We start from the raw sequence: 17,521 nt of genomic DNA on the forward strand, positions 1-17,521 counted from the left end.
TCAAATCTAAAGTGCCAGCGGAGAATTATTTGACGTTGCGCGTTATCAAAATAATCAAAGTAGGGGGTGACGTGGCGATCTAAGGCTATAGTCATCTTTAACTCTCGCATCACATGCATTGATGCCGCTTTTGTGGGACCCAGCCAGCGCCACTCTGCTTGGGCCCCCTCGTTTGGTGGTAATCTGTGGGTCCCTTTGTGGAACCTTTTTGATCTTTATGCGTTGATCCAACGCAGATCGTGGTTTAGCAGGTGGGCTCCACCTGGCGTTGAGGACCCACATTTACTTCTATTTATGAGGTTATGCTACTATAGGGTCTCACCTCCGCCTCACTCAGTCTGTGGACGCTATGGATCGAAGCAGTGCGTTTGGGCTTGCATTTATCTGCATTATAGTGGCCGGCGTCGGAGGTCAATCTCCGGCAGCGTCGCCGACGGCTACTCCTGTTACGGCTCATAGTCCGGCCACTCCTGCTGTGGCCACTCCACCTGCTTCTTCACCTGCGGCTGCTGCCCCCACCAAATCTAAAACGCCGGCTCCGGTCACGGCTCCCACTTCGTCACCACCTACGGCAGTTTCCTCTCCGCCAGCTAGCTCTCCCGTGTCATCTCCTCCTACTCCGGCTGTGCCAACGCCTGCCTCGTCACCGGTGGCTGTGACTCCGGTCAGCTCGCCACCTGCTCCGGTTCCGGTCAGCTCTCCACCTTTGCTCCCGCCTGCGAAATCTCCTCCTGTTCCGGCGCCGGCAAACCCCCCCGCGGCTTCTCCTCCGGCTCCGGTTTCTTCGCCTCCTGCAGAGACTCCGGCTGCAGAGGTTCCGTCACCTGCTCCGAGCAAGAAGAAGACTAAGAAGCTCAAATCGCCGGCCCCTGCTCCGGCGCCGGAGGCGCTGAGTCCTCCTGCACCGCCGACCGAAGCTCCCGGACCGAGTTATGATGCGACCTCACCCTCTCCGTCTCTGCCAGATGAGGTACGTTATGCTAGTTTTTCTATCCATGGCTGAAGTCTAACATGCGCTGGAGTACAATGTGCATCCAGATCTGGAACTTTGCTAAAACAAATCCACAGCACTGCTCACTTCTTCATTGACACGATTTACCGCTTCAGTTACATCCTCTCTGTCCTTTTCTTCCTTTTTTTCCAAAGGTCAATTTAAATAAGTTCATTAGACTACATATTAGATTTTCTAAAAACCAAACCGCGCGGCGTATGAACTGAAGATTGATTGGCGGAGCAGGTTTTATTGCTTCACCTAATATCTTCAAAGCATGGTAGGCAAAGTCCTTCCTGAATCTTAAATTTACAGCTCTATGTTGTACGAGCCAATAGTCAGAGCTATGTGAAGTGTGAAGGCCGTACATTTCGGTGGTCGAGCTGGTACGATAGAAAGAAGGTGACAGCACTGTGGGCTGAAGATAGGTCCACACCTCCATTGGTGTTAGTGTTAGGCCCTGCCGACACCACAATCTGGAGACTGTAAGACTCTAACCATGTGACATTGTAACCACTTCGTGTTTCCCGCTCGCCTCCAAAATAGAAAGCCAAGCCAGATCACATTACACTTAGAGTAATGAAAACCAGATTCATCGATCATGCAGTACCTGGAGGCAGATGAGGTCAATGTCACGGAGACACGCTCACACCGATACCCCACATACGCGACACCCATTTTAATTATTGTTCGTTATTGTATATATAAAAATATCCGATTAATCTTTTTTTTTGAAACACAATTGCAGAGTGGGGCAGAGAAGATCACGTGCGTGATGCAGAAGGTGGTTGGAAGCTTGGCATTGGGATGGGCTGCCCTTGGTCTGCTTCTCTAGAGAGACAGACGTTTATTGCTGTTATAAACTTATAATTAATTATAATTTATTTTAATCTTTTTATGTTCTCTTGCATTGTATCTTTATTTCATGTCTGTTACTCTATCGTTTACTGGCTGGGGTATGGTTCGTTAGGAATTATACCACATTGTCTTGTATTCTTTGGGAGAGTTGTGGGGGAAACTTCGTAGCTTTGTATTTTTTGACTGCTTTTGTTTCTTCTTTTCATCATTCATTACTCTCTCTCTACTTTTGCTTTTTTCTTTTACTGTTCTGACCATAAAGGGATTGCCGGCGATGGAAGTGACTCCTAGGTTTTGTTTCATGACCAATATTGCACTTCAAGTAATTGGCAGAAAACTTTTAGATTTTCCAAAAGGAAAATCAGAGAAAACTTTTGGCTAGTAACTCAACTGCTGCAAGGAACGAAAAAGAAAAAGCTGGAAAGGGATATTCAATTCTTCGGAAGTAAGGAATCGCCAGATCTTAGTCAATTTGCAGGAACAAAGCAAAATTTTGTTTAACTTGGAGACCTCCTAGAAGGTTCGGCAAACTTTAACCTTACAAGGATACATGTATATAGTGAGTAAATAATCCAAAGAGTTTAAAAGCAGAAGGGTCGAATAGTTCACATGTTCCAATGCACATTTATGAAAATAAGCACCCATGCAAGTGTTTGATTAAAAAATGATGAACAAAAATGAGACTACATTAATACAAAGTCGGATCTAGCGCATGAAGTTGAAGGTTTTCATTAATGTATTTATCTTTTGAAGCCGGATGGCCCGGATTGTAGTCAAATTGCTCCACTTGCATCAGTAGAACTATTACCACTTGTTGCCTTTTATTTTTAGTAATATATATAGACATGGTGAATTCTTTATCGTTGTTTCTAATTAGATGATCCATTAGCTGGAGATGAGGAAGAGATGGACTCTTTACGGGACCCATTGTACCACTTTAGCTACTTTAGTGATTTAGGCCCATTCACTTGAGATTCCACCTTATTCCATTGTCTGATGTTAGCGATGTATAGTGGTGAAATAGGATATATATTTTTTTTTTTATTGAAATCTTTTAATTTTTTAATTAATGGGTTAAAATGATAAAATAATCCTAAAATTTGTAAATTTAACCATTCTTATATTTTTGTTTGAAAAATAATTCATTTCTAACATAAATGTCATTTATCATTTGCACATAAAATTTAAAAAAATAAGTTATTTTTATATAAAAAATAATAATATATATTCTTTTAAATAAAGAACTAAAATTTAAATTTTGGGTTTTCAACCATTTTAATCAAATAATATTTATTTTCATTTATAATATATTAATATATTTCAAACACACTTTTCAGGTTTTTTTAAAAAAATATGGAAAAAATTGGAAAAAAAATTATAGGTGTTTGAACTTGAAAGATCGAATATCAAATGAGTATTTAGAGGTATAATGCCCTTGGACACTCTTATCAATCATTCATTTTTTGAATCTAAAAAAAAAAAAGAAAAAACACAAAAAAATAAAAATACAAATACAAATGCACTTCTAACAACAGATCATCAACAATCAGCATCAGCCATGTCACTGTCTATATGTATTCCAGCTTTAATAGCACCAAATATAAGCTAACAGTTGAGTATGATGCCATAGATGAAATACTGCACGTAAAGGTCAAGATGCAATCATTTTTCATGCTATTGAGTTTTTTTGTTGATGATGCCATAATATACCCTATAGATCCTCCGAGGGACATTGATGTTTAGGTTACCTCATATGTTTAATATACTTTTGATTTCTACATTTGACTGTAATTTCTATGCTAATCATGATGATGTCATAGAAGATCGACCCTATAAATGATGAAAGAGATTCTAGTGTTGTTTTTTTATGTTCATGTTAGTCTAGGTGTTTAGTTTGCTCCTCGTACAAATGATGTCATTATTGCTTTTAATGCTTAGGCTAATCTTGACAAAGAGGAAGAGGGACTATCACAAAGGAGATTTCAAAGACATCCAACATGAAAGAGAAGCACTCCCCCACTTGTGTGCCACTTTAGATTTTGTTACTATATGTCTTAAATACATTTAGTTTGTTATTAGACATTTTTATATTTTTTTTTCATTTGATGATAAAATACATGGTGGTCATGAAAGGTAAACTTTGCTAGAAATTGATTTTGAATAGACTGAATTTGAGTTGAGTAATTTGAAGAAATTATAATTAATTATATTTTATATTAAGATTGAAATTAGATTAAATATGATTTGAAAAATTATAGATTGGTTGTTTGTGTATATAGGCTAAATTTATATTGATTATGATATGAATATTTATAAGATTGATTTTTCAAAAGATAAGTTTATTATAAAAATGTTGAGTTCGAGTTTTTTTTAAAAATAAGTTCAATATAAATTGTTGAACTTTCCTTTTTAAAAAGGACATGTTTAATGTAAAAAATTAAACTCATATAAAAATATTAAATTTATCTTTTAAAAAGATAAATCCAATGTAAAAATTAACTTTTAAAATATACGAATGTAGAAATACTAAACCCATATTTTAATATTTTTTTTTAAAAATAACAATAAATTGTCAACATCATGTACTAGTTTTGTATTGAACTTATCAATATTATTGAGAGTAAAAAAAATAAATTTATTTATTTATATTGAACTTGGTGTCAATTGAATTTGTTCTTTCAAAAACCGATTTCCACTTGAATTCCACTTCACATAAACTTACGATTGTTTAGAATAATTTTTAGGGGAATAATATTTTCTAATATATATATATTTTAATGTTGTATTTCCGCAAAAAGGCCGGCTGAAGGGTAGTATTAAGGCTTGCGTGTTGGAGGAATTTGGCTTGACTTTAACAATCTGGACTACGATTATTCTTGACGCTGTCTTGATTACTAATGATTTTATATGTTTTATATAGATATATTAAGGATATTAATGCTTTTTTTTTTTTTGGGTCATGGAAAATTTGAATTGAATTTGTAATGGGACAGGTATACGAATGCCATTTATTGTTGTTAAATGGATGCTTGTAAGAAGGTTTGTTGGGTCTTTAATGGGATGGGCTTGGTAGGTTCATCAATATGAATTTTTTGTTGTTGAAACTTGAAACCGAGTAGGTCTGGCCCTACCCGATTAAGGCAGAATCTTGAATTAGGATTATATGCCATGGGGTTGGTCCAACAAATGGTTTTGTTCTGTGATGAATAATGATCATAGTTGACTCTAAAATCCTGAAAAAAATTGAAAATCCTTAATCCCATAAAGCAGTATAATAAGCTCTTAATGACCCGTCATCGTGTAGATATATTATAATATAAGGTATTTTTCGTGTTTCACAAGATTACGAATTAAATAAATGATCAAACAAACTTTCATATCAAGATGATGATCGGACATTGTTCATATCATTATGAGTTAAAAAGAATAAAATGTATCTCTTAAGATGATATATATAGTATTAAAGGCTTTACATATATAACATCATAATTTTTTTTCTTTTTTAATGTGAGACATTACAACTTCATGGAAAACCATAAAATGGTTTCCATTGCTATGTACATGGAGACTTTCCCTGTTCTGCCAATTTTCATTTCTAGCTAACAACATGATCTCCTTCACGAGAGGATGAATGAAGGCAATTGTGAAATGGAGGCCTGGGTCCAAAATGTCGAAACAGGATGAGGAGCAGGTAGACCCGGCAGGTGAAACATGACTTTCCCCACTGGGTCACGCTGACCCCACACACATATTCTAGCATCTTGGTTAATTAAATATATGTACGACATGTACACTGGTGCTTATCCTTTTGACATATATGGTTTCGTGCCTCGTGAGTAATGGACTAATGAGATTGAGAACTGGTTCCACTTGTACACCCCATTGCCATTTATGCGTCCCATTTCAGTTTTCAACTTCCACATGGCAAAAATCATTGTTTGACATCTCTGGAGGGCCTCCTTTCATGTCTCAGACTCAGCCATCACTGTCTCCTTTCTGAAGAAAAACGCCATGGCTATCGATATCTCCACCCTGGATGCCAGGTCTCTCTCTCTTCTCTCTCCTCTCTATCATTTCTGGCTTTTAATCTTTAGTTGGTTTTTGTTGCTTTTCCAGAGAAAGAAAGTTTAAAGGATGTTTGGTTCCTTAGAAAAAAAAAAGTAACACTCAACTCAACCTGGTCTCATAGCTGTACAAGAATTATTTAGGTGTTCTTCTATTTCGGGGTTCAATCCATGGTTTTCCTTTCAGGTTCTTTTACTGTGCAAGATGAGTTGGGTTTTCTTTTGGGATCAAACAATGGTTTCCATTTCCTTTTTCTTTAATGTTAGAAAATTAGTTGGGTTGTTGTCTTTCTTTGTTTTCTTTTCTTTTGGGTGTTGGGGTTTGAGTGGGGTGGTGGAAAAGATCAAATAATGGGTTCCATTTCCAACCTGGGTAGCTGCTTCAAGGGGTTTTTGTTGAATTAAATACTGATGAAGTAAAGTTCTCCATGTAATGACTAATGAGTTCAACAGGCAGAGCATGGAGCCCTTTCTGTGCTTCGGTAATTATCGAAGTTGCTAGGGAACATTACGATAGAGGAACTTGCTGCGAAATTTCCTCAACTGTGAAATTTGGATATGTGACATTAAGGCACACAGACACGTGCTTGTATCGCAGTTGAGCCAGCTGGGCTGAGAAGACTACATGATTACTATTTGAATTGATATCAGAAACTGTTGATTAAATACTGGATACTTGGCTGTTGGTTGGCTTCAATGTGAAACAAGAAAATGGAAAGCAGAGTGTCAGTCTTGTTGAATGAGACTGTCATTGTGATTGTGATGTCATACCACGCCATTGAAGATTTCCATGATGAATGATGAATAAGATGACGGGAAATTATAATAATTCCTTGAAAAAGATTTGCATGATGTATGATGAATAAGACAACTGAAAAACTATAATGATTCAGATTGGATAAAGAAGCCTTCCTTCACTTTGAAGGATTATGGAAGTTCCTATTAACAATCTTCTTGTATTACAACATTATAGTTGTGCCAATTTTCTATGGTTATTCATGAATAAGATTCACATAACCGATACATGAACAGATTCCAATGATTGAAAATTTTTAATAGATTTGTTGGAAAATATGACAATGAGGAATGTTATGAAAAGAATTGATTGCATGGTCTTTTTAAGGGCTTGATGCCTTGTCTCTTTTGTCTACATAATTTTGGAATAAAGATTCATGCTAGTTTTTCTTTTATGCATTTATTAACTCTAAATTATTGTGGTTTTGTTGCTAGGTATCTTGATTCTTGCAAAAGGCATGGAGTGGTGCCAAACTCTGCAGTATTATCATGGTTCTATAAGGTTATTACTAATGACTTGTACCTGTTTTAAGCTGGCACCAGTGGAAAAAAAAAATCATACTATGGAAAAGTCGATTTCGGTTAGAATTTTTTTTCCTTTTTTTTAATGGGGTTGGGGTGGCTGGGTTATAGCTTTTGTCTTTTTGATGATGATAATTTTGGAATTAGTAGTCTTGAATCACAGAGAGAGAAGTTGAGATGGATAAGTTGCAAGTAACTTGAGTCAGTACAAACTCATTTTGGAGAACTGGAGAATCTTGAATTAAAGGAACCACTTGGATAATTGACTATGCATTATAAAGGCCACATGATTCATCATGAGGAGCTTGCTTTTTGCAAGGTTTTTGGTTCTAAAAGAAAGCTTGGAAAACATACCCACTAGTGACTAGTGACTGAGCTCATATAACACATGTTCAGAATAGTGGTGGCCATTGATTTAGTGGTTGTAATGCAGTGGTGGTGCTGGTAGCAATGGCATATGTGGGGTGCTAATTTGATGTTGAGGTGGTGCAGTAGCTAAAAAGAATGATTAGTATTAGCCCGGTATGCATTATGGACCAATTTCCTAACAATTTAAGCTTTTAGCAAAGTTGGTAGCTTAAGATTGTATCAGAACTATTTTATTACCTCCTCTGTTAACATCTGGTATACATTGTGGGCTCATTTCCTAACAACTTCAGCTTTGAGGAAAGTTGGTAGTGTAACAACTAAAAATTATTTTAAATGCTAATTTGTCTCTCCATGTGTGGGTATGGCCTCATGTGAAGGTGTTAGCAGGGGTATATATTGTGAGCTCATTTCCTATCCGTTTAAGCTTTTAGGAAATTAGTAGCTTTTTAACAGTTAAGAATGATTTTAAAAGGGCGGAGTTACTAGAAACTATGAATTATTTGATGAAATACTTACTAATACTGAATTGTTTGATGACATATTGTTTAATACTCACAGCTCTATGTTCTCTCTTCGTTTTTGCTTGCCTTTTGGTGTCCTTGGTAATACCATGTGTCCTTTGATGTGCTCGTTTGCTAGGCGTTGTTAATATATTTTCTTCTTGCCTATAGAAAAAAGAAAAAAAAAACTCTCAGATCATATGGATGTGGAAGATCCCTTTTCATATCTAGTACTTATAGGTTGTGGACAAATGTGTTTCTCATCCTGGCTTATGATGGTTGCTTAGCTACCAAATTTTGTATCCTGCTTTCAGTAGTTATATAAGAATGCTGAAAACAATGATAAAAGAGTGGAGTTGGCACTATCTGGATGACATAATGGCATCCAAGACACTTAATATTCTAATCTCATCTAAACATGGAAGATCTTGTATAAGAATTAGTTGATTGAAGAGATTTCAGATCTCTAGAGTCCTTGTCCTTCTTTTAGATGCAGCAGGTAGTGGCACTATCATATGGAGCTATTCCTAGTCCATTTGTGGTGACTGAACTATCTTAAAAGCAAGATTACCTTATTTATTGGACTAAAGTTTCCTGAATTCCTACGTGGAAGCTTTGCACTTGGTTTAAGTTGTTTAACAGCTGCAATGTAGTAATGCTTCCTAAATTGCATACTTGTTGTTCTTTCAAAGAAATTGAAACTGCATTTCCTGTCATCATATGCTGTGAATCTGAAATTGTGCTCATTATGGTTTATTAGTTGTCTTATCTGGTAAAATTTGTAGTTAAATCCTTTGAACTTTTAAGTTTGGATTATTTTTTATTATTTGCAGTGAAGTTTATCGTGATGGCTAAACATTTTCCTTATTATGCAGGCCAAGATTCAGAAATCCAGTCATGAGAAATGCAGCATAGTGGTTTTACTGGACCACCTAAGAGCTGCTGATTTTTCTCCTCTAATCGATGTATTCCTAGAAATTGACTCTTCTAATATCGATGCAGTTGACATACTTCATGAATCACCTATCATCTTGACTGAAGAGTATGTTTTGTCTATGATACGTACGATAAATTTGAAGCTTCGACTTGTTGAACTCCGAGATGTTTCATTTGGGAAGGACTTTTTCCGGTTTGTGCTGTGGTTTCCTTCCATTATATTTGAAAAAGATATGGTAGTAACATCTTTTATGCGTCAATTGTGATTATATATTTATTACCTTGCAAGTGTTTCCTGTTAAAAAAATTTCCTCTTTAGTCTCTCTTTGTCTCAAAACTCACATTCACATGTATTTGCACTTGCATGCACATGTACTTATGCATGCTCTCACTCACAGGAAAGGGCAAAAAATGCCTAGTACTTGAGGCAAGAGAGCTCCAAAACCTTTCTAAAATTGTAAAACACAGAAAGGTAAACCAACTATTTTCTTCTTATGGGTGGTGAAAACTAACATTCTTTGTGTAACAATGTCTTGGGAAAGTTGAAAAGACATAGGAATAGGAGGGGAAATGTCGGCTAGTCAAGGAGGTGAAGTCTTATGTGTTGTATTGGAGACTTGGGCTCAAATTCTTCATTCACCAAGGTTGGGCAGGTTCAACGCATATGACAGAGAGGGGCTAGCCTACAGGTCTAAATGGGATTCTTTCCCAACATTCCAAAATAAAAAGTAACAATTGGAAGTATTTTAAAAGGCTATTTGGGCTTATGCCTTGAGACTCACCTCAAGGTGAGACTATGCAAATTAGCTTCGAGGTGAGACTAGTCAAGACTTAAGCCCCACCAATTGAGGCTTATAGCCTTGAGGGTGTTGTCTCAAGGCTATTGAGGCTTAAGCCTTTAATTGGTTTGGGGCCTTTATGGACTTTTTATATATATCTTATAAGATGTTTAAGTCTCAATATTTATTAGTTTTAATGAATTGTGCTTTTGTGAGGTTTTGGTATAAATTTATAAGTTTTGTCTTAGGCTCAAGGTTAGAGTTAAACCTTTTATAAAGTAAAAGCTTAATTATCTACCAATTAATTCTGTAAATGGAGAGGGAAGAAAAAGATTGAGAAGAAGAAATAAAGGAGCTCTTGAGCACTGTCATGGTTGAACTCATATATGATTCATTTCATATTATAGATAGATAATGGAGATAGACCATCATAATTGATGGACGAAGTACAGGAATTTATAAACATTAACACTGATGTGGAGGATAATATAGCAATTGAATATGATTGTAATTCCTTGGATGATCCTAGTAGTGTTATGATGGTAGAGCTCAAAATTATTTGATGAACTCATGAGAGAGAGAGTTGAATTTTAGAAGAGAGAAAGAGGAAGCAAATTAGAAACTATTTAAAATGACAAATGATTAAATCGGTTATTATGGATCATATGGTTTTCATTATTCAATTTTCATGTGATTTTATTAGTATTTTTTATGATATTTTTTTTTTCTTTTTTATTCATTTAAGTTGAGGCTTATGCTTGTTCTGCCTCGCTGCTTACACCTTGACTTATTTGGTTAAAACACCTCAAAACTACCTCTACCCTTTTAAAACATTACTAGGAAGTGAAACTGGTATTTTTGCTCATCCAGAAAATTCCCACATTTAACATGGTTGGGTGATCTAAATTGTTACCTACTTGCAATTCTCATAATTCTTGAGAGGACCACTTATCAAGTGTCCACATCAATATGAAATGTTGGTTGGCATCTTCACCTTGGTGTGATTTTCTTCACCATGTGTATGACTGGATTTTTATCTCTCTTCACATTCTTGTGGTGGTCATTATAGATATCAATAGCTGAACTGAATGGAAATAACATAGTTGTGAATTAGAGTAGTGAACTTGTCATATACAACTCAATTCCTCAAAGTTAGGCTATTATATACAACCCAATTACTGGAATCCCCATCCTAAGTTCCTAACTATTGAGGCCATGCAAATTCCTGGATCTAATGGCACTACAAGCTTGAAGAATGATGTAATTATTGAAAACACCATATTTTCAATAATTTAGACTAGAGGAACTCTTGATTTTGTGAGGAAGGTTGTCTTAACATTCCTGTGTATTTGAGTTGGCTTCTCTGGATTTGGATGGTTCATTACACTGAACAAGTTATTGGGGCTTCAAATAGACCTTAGTCCAACAAAGCATAATGATGAAATCATATTCTGACAGTAAATTGTGCGAGACCATCAAGATTTGTCAACCAAAATTTGTGCATTTGGCTTGCATTGGTGGTCATTCAACATAGTAGATGTTACTTGACATCTAGCCCTCTTTTCATTGTATTTGACTGATGTCCTTATTTGTATATTTACAAAAGGACGAATTCAGAAAAGCTTTCGCTTTTCTACCATGAAAAAGTTGGGTGAGATTTCGGCCAGCTTGTTCTTTACCAACCTACAATATTATTCTATGTGTGGCACACTCCCTCTCAATCTGCTTCCTGGCTTGAATGTTCATCTTTGCATAATAGGCAACTAAATTATTCAATTTTTTGCTTTGAGTGAATTTTGTGATTATGTTAGTCAAACTCACTTAACAGGAAATGAATTTTGCAATTGTTAATACATTTTGGAAAAATTACCATGTACGATAATGAAATATAACAAAATTAGAGGCAAGTTCCAAAGTCAGAGCTGAATTGGCAATATCCATGATCTGTAAATAGCACCTGTTACTGCCCATGTCAACCAAAGAACGGATTATTTATCAAGCTAAACTATCATCTAACTGGTAACTGAGGCCAGTAGGTCATACATATATCTTCTTGTCAATGTTGGGCCTATTAGAGGGGTCATAAGTATTTGCATGGTTGATATTTTCCACAGCATTCTGGTTTTTCAATTGCATGATATTTCATAATCCTGCAATTATCAATAATATTAACATTTTACTGATTCCATGCTCTTGTTTTAGAGGTGCCTGGTATCAGCTTTTTTCCATGTGGAAATAGAAGATTTATCATTTCTATGCAACACTTGTTCTGAAGTAGAGTTAACAACACCTGATTTGTCCTTTTGAAATTATATTTTAACTCTTTTATTAATTTGGACTCTTTTCAGGGATCTCTCCCATGATGGCTTGGCTTGCCAAGTTTTAAAACTAAGGTCTTCCCATTTTCAAAAGCTCAACATGGTTGGAGGGTTTTTGCAGTTACACACCCTTAATCTGGATTATTGTACACATCTCACTAGTTTGCAGAAGGATTGTTTTGCTTGCATGCCAAATCTGATGCGTCTTTCAATGTGTGAGACAAGAGTTGCTAATCTCTGGACAACTAGTGCAGTCCTGTCAAAAATTCCTTCTCTGGTGGAACTCAGGTTCCAAACTTGTCCATGTTGTGAAAACACTGGGCCATGTCCCATGTCATCCAATACTGATGATTCCTTAACTATCGATGATGTTCCAAGCATGGACGAGTGTCTATCAAATGATTGTCAAATCACAGTATCAAGTGAACTTCAAAGAATAGGTTTATTGGAGTTGTCATCTGATAATGCTCTTCCAGTTTCAAAGAAACATGGCCATTTGCAAAAGGAGGTGAGAACACAATTATTCTCATGAGATTGGTATATTCAATATAGAACAGCAAGGCTTATTATTGTTTATTTGCAGGTGTTAAATTTTCTAGTCTGTTTAACAGGTTTCTTTTAGTGAAATGCATGTTCAACACAAAAATGGATCTCTTTTAAGTGGGCTTAACTGGGACTTGACAGATGCTGCTATTGCATTGAAGTATTGCATTTCACACCATCCTTCTCCCATATGCTTTGAGAAACATTACCGGGACTACATGATTGCTTCATTGCCTCTTTTGCAAGTTTTAGATAATTTGCTTATCAGAAAGATGGACAGGGAAAAGGCCAAGACTATCTTTTCAAAGTACTATGAGTATTTACCATATAAAAGACAGCCAGAGAGTGTTGTTACAGTCTTGCAAAAGCGTGAAATGGGATCAAGTACTATTCATGACAGAAAATCTTTGAAGCCAAAGCAGCCAACTTCTTACAAAAAGAGTCCATATTTCTTCTCAAGGTCTCTTTGTGCCACCAAACTTGGGGCATGGCCACTCTTATATCCTGTATCCAACATTAGCTACACTAGCAAACAAGAAAGTAAGCAACTTCGTCCAAGGCAATTTGAGTACCATCCATCTAACTCCAGTCTTATGGTTTTTGGAACACTAGATGGTGAAATAGTTGTTTTCAACCATGAGAGTGGGAATATAGTTGGTTACAGTCCATCCATAGGAGCGGCTAATAGTGTTTTGGGGCTCTGTTGGCTTAAGAAGTGTCCATCCAAGGTATGTGATCACCTCATCCATATATTATTAAATCAGATTTACTTTTGGACCATCATTTCTAATGTCATCCTCGTGAACTTTCTAGTATAATAGTGGAATCATTTTTATTTTTTTAACAGAACCATTTTGAAAGGAATTTCTGTTTTCTTTTTTTTTTTAAAAAAAAAAATCACCAGTCTCAGTGTTCTAATATGTCAAATGTCATGATACATTATACATATGCATGGGCTGTTGGCCTAAGACGTGTATACTCAATATCTTTCCTTCTCAATTTAAGAGCCGACTTGAGAGATCATGAAAGCCATCTTTATGATGATGTTTTGTATATAACTCTTTATGATAGTGGTTTGTATGACTTATCAAACAACAGAAATAATTCTCTAATGTTTCAGGGGGATGTGATCAATCACTCATCCTGTTATTATGTTTTTTTTTCTTCTTCTCTGTTTTTGAGCACAATATTACAGTGGGACCCAAAGATCCAAAATAAGGTTGACAGCAGTTCCTGATATAGGTTCATGAGCTGCACTAATTGTGAACCACTCCATGTGTTCTAACCAGTCAGCAGACCCCATGCTTACACCTGAAAGATTTCAAAATATATCTGCTCACATGGCCTCTTATTTTTTTTTTCCTTTTTCTTTTTGTGAAGAAGAATAACCATCTGAATTCTGAAGGGCATACATTTTTGTTTCGAAAATTTACAAGCACTTGCAGTTTGGTATGATGTTTTGGTCTTTGCCTATGGAGCAGTCACTGATTTATCATTATTTTTTTGTTGAACGATCAGCTCCTTGCCGGTTCTGATAATGGTTCCTTGAACTTGTACGACATTAATCACATGCCACCAAACATTGCAGATGCCTATTGCAGTTCTGGCATTGTTACATATGATAGGTTTGAGCAGTTGACCTCTGTTCATGTCAACTCAACAGATGATTGGTTTCTTGTGAGTGGATACTCAAAACATGTTGCTCTATACGACATTGGGAGTGGAAAACGCTTAAAATTATTCAATAATATGCATAGAGAACCGATTAATGTTGCTAAGTTTTCCAACCATTCCCCCTCAATATTTGCCACTTCGTCATTTGACCATGATGTCAAGTTGTGGGACCTGAGACAGACACTAGAACGGCCTTGCTATACATCTTCCAGCTCAAGAGGAAACGTGATGGTTTGCTTTTCTCCTGATGACCTTTATCTGCTTGTGTCAACTGTTGACAATGAGGTACACCTATTAAGATTGAATACACCCTGTGGTCCATTACCATCTAAAATTTTCATTGATATATCGTATATCTTAGTTTGTGATGACTCTTATTCTCATGGTCCCAGTGGTCATCATTGAAGGATCTGTTTAGCATATTATTTCCATTCACTCAATTTCACCGTCCAATTTGGGCTAAGTTTAATCAGGAGGACCTCAGAAACGAGGTCTCAGACCTTTAGTCATGTGAATGTGTTTGTTATTAAGTTCTTTTATCCAACCTATACCTTTTTCCATGTTTAATTAGTAATAATGAATTATGGTGCTCTTTGACGGGTGCAAGATTGAGACTAACTGCTAAAAGGTGCCAGGTTAAGCAACTTTTGGCAGCAGATGGAAGGGTTCACATGAATTTTGAGATTGCTTCAACTGGAAGTGCTCATAATTATACTCGTTCTTATTACATGAATGGAAGGGACTATATTATCAGTGGGAGTTGTGATGAAAAAGTAGTTCGCATTTGCTGTGCTCAAACTGGAAGGCGACTTCGGGATGTTTACTTGGAGGTATGTCCTTTGATGAGATATGTCAATTTTATTTGGGGAGCATCCTTACATATGCACCACCATCTTTGTAATTCTGTTTGTAATTTGAGGTAATAAAGATGTTAGATGCATCTTGTTCCTTTGCAGGATAGGGGATCAGGGAATTCAATGACTGTGCAATCCTTAAGGGGTGATCCTTTCAGGGTAACTTTTTTTGTACCACAGAGCTGATCCATAATTTCTACTTTTCCTTTCTAATTTGAAGTTCTTTTCTCAGAGTTGTTTTTAACTTTTCTGTTTGTGAGACCTAAATCATCCCTTATTGTCTGCATATTCTATGACAACAGAAATGAAGAAAGATGGGGAAACACAAGTGAAAACTGGGGATAAATTAGATCTCCACAACCCCAAAGGGATGAGAGCAAGAAACAATAACTCCATTCAAAATTCTGGAATCACATATATTTGCATGAGTTAAAAAAATTTAATAGCATTGGCTTGGAACAACCACCAAGCTTGGATTGATTTTGAACAACAAATAACACCTTCTAAGTAGACAACGTAAGTTGAAAGGAAGGGTAAGAAAACTAAGATATCTTTGACTAAACATAATGAACAATTACCATGCCTGATTGTTGTGAAGACTTGGAGGACATCAAAAAGGCTTCTAATCATAAATTATCACAAGCACAAAAGACCAAGAACTTTTAGAACTTTGCCTGACTCAGTTAGTTTCAAATTGACAGACAACACGACACCCTTTATCAAGACAAGCCCTTTCTCCCTCTTTATTTCTCCAATTAACCAACCACAATATTTTATATTTTGCATTAGAATCTAAGCTCCTAGAGCTTACAGTGGTATGACAAGTCCCACTAATGAGGAGACTGGGATTTTGGTTCCAATTATGCCAATTTTCTGGCTCCATTTTGGGTACTCAGATCCCAACAGTACCATCTCAAACCTCTGCCCTTTCTTGAATTTTCAACTAGTTTTGCTCAAGGACATCAACATTGTGAAGAAAAATAATTGAGAAATGGGTTCACCATGGTCAATATTGTTGTTCTTTTTGTTGCTCATGTGTGCATGTTTTCCCTAAAGAAGCACAGTATAGCATGGCAAGTTCTGGACTTATATATATATGTTCTCATTAACCAGGATTTTAACATGAGTGTCTTAGCAGCCAATATGCATCGGAACTCAAAGTGGGAGGTCATCAAGGTAGCGTTCTTGCATCCTCTTCTTATTGTTAACTGGTTAAAAATGTTCCATTTTGAGACGCCTAAAATCGTTGAGGTCCATATGCAGGTCAATTTGCTTGCATCCAGTAATTGTGCCAAAGAAAGTTATCATGGCGAAAGTGTTCATCCTTCCTATAGCCTTGGAGGTTGAGATTAGTGTTTACAATGTGTTTTATGTACATATATGTTTTGGGAACTCATTCTTGTCCAGAAAATGCATGAATTTTGTGTAATAAGTATATCACAGCTCTTGTACCTTGGTTCATTGATCAAGGGGATATACCCAGTTTAGGATGGGCTCGGGTTAACATCCCCTAATGGTCTTGTATATGTAAACTACCACCTTCACCCAAGAAATTTCTTTCCTACTACGTCTTGTATTGGTTTCTCTTATGAGTTTTTGAGGAGATACATGGCAACAATCAGAGGTTTTCTTTGGGGGTGTGGCAGGCATATTCATGGTTGGTAAGCTGTACAAATGCTTGAAATCTATGAGAAATTGTGTCCAACTCTAGCTTGAAGATGAAAAGAGATAATGTATGTATGTATGTATGTATGTACGTACGTACATACGAGCAGGGCTATCATATTTTATATATCAGGCTTGTACTGTTTTCCAAGCCTCAAGCCTATTATATGAATGCACTTTTTTATATCATGCAATGTTACAGTTGGGCCTGCTCAAATGGGGTTTGCAAACTGGCACAACTTCATATAAGTTTGCGTAGATTTCTTCATTTCCTGGCTGCTTCTCAAATTTGTGATCCCAAAATGACCTACCTTGGATGCCATGGAATCTTTGATTATACAAAGTTACTCGGGCTGTATTTTGTGAACATGCCCTCTTAGCAAAGAAGTCAGCCTTTTTATTATAATGCACAGAAAGTTTTCTTTTGGTCGGAGGAACACATGGTAAGTTGATTCCACAGAGCCTAAAATATAGGTCAATAGTACCAGAGTGGTTTCCTGGAGGTGTGCCATATATTTGTATACTTGGAAGTTTCTGCAACTATGTTCACCATCTTTGAGAAATATGGCTATAAAAATACAAGTTGGAGCCATAAAGAACAACTAGACACAGACCAGTATGAAACATGGAGTATAGTTCCAGGATTGGGTTAG

At 36.4% G+C, this 17,521-nt stretch overlaps 2 protein-coding genes across 5 annotated transcripts; both read left to right on the forward strand.

The window, feature by feature from the left end:
* Positions 1 to 302: 302 nt before the first annotated feature.
* On the forward strand, positions 303 to 2,061 carry LOC100252634 (lysine-rich arabinogalactan protein 18). The gene is made up of 2 exons (XM_002283965.5): positions 303 to 970; positions 1,740 to 2,061. Exons 1-2 carry the CDS (start codon positions 350 to 352, stop codon positions 1,824 to 1,826), a joined length of 708 nt encoding a protein of 235 aa, XP_002284001.1. The 5' UTR covers positions 303 to 349; the 3' UTR covers positions 1,827 to 2,061.
* Positions 2,062 to 5,370: 3,309 nt separating this feature from the next.
* On the forward strand, positions 5,371 to 16,935 carry LOC100247452 (protein DWD HYPERSENSITIVE TO UV-B 1). 4 transcript variants are annotated; one of them, XM_010654445.3, is made up of 10 exons: positions 5,373 to 5,892; positions 7,144 to 7,210; positions 8,975 to 9,228; positions 12,163 to 12,640; positions 12,744 to 13,403; positions 14,194 to 14,634; positions 14,985 to 15,179; positions 15,306 to 15,362; positions 16,342 to 16,379; positions 16,467 to 16,935. In XM_010654445.3, the coding sequence occupies exons 1-10, from the start codon at positions 5,861 to 5,863 to the stop codon at positions 16,630 to 16,632; spliced, it is 2,388 nt and encodes a 795-aa protein (XP_010652747.1). In that variant the 5' UTR covers positions 5,373 to 5,860; the 3' UTR covers positions 16,633 to 16,935. The 4 variants fall into 4 exon arrangements, with proteins under 4 accessions (XP_019076620.1, XP_010652747.1, XP_010652748.1 ...); XM_010654446.3 differs by having other exon boundaries at positions 5,374 to 5,892; positions 16,317 to 16,379; XM_019221075.2 differs by lacking the exon at positions 14,194 to 14,634 and having other exon boundaries at positions 5,371 to 5,892.
* The last annotated feature ends 586 nt before the right edge of the window (positions 16,936 to 17,521 follow it).

The sequence above is a fragment of the Vitis vinifera genome, chromosome 7 (genome assembly GCF_030704535.1).
Source record: "Vitis vinifera cultivar Pinot Noir 40024 chromosome 7, ASM3070453v1".
Taxonomy (NCBI): domain Eukaryota; kingdom Viridiplantae; phylum Streptophyta; class Magnoliopsida; order Vitales; family Vitaceae; genus Vitis; species Vitis vinifera.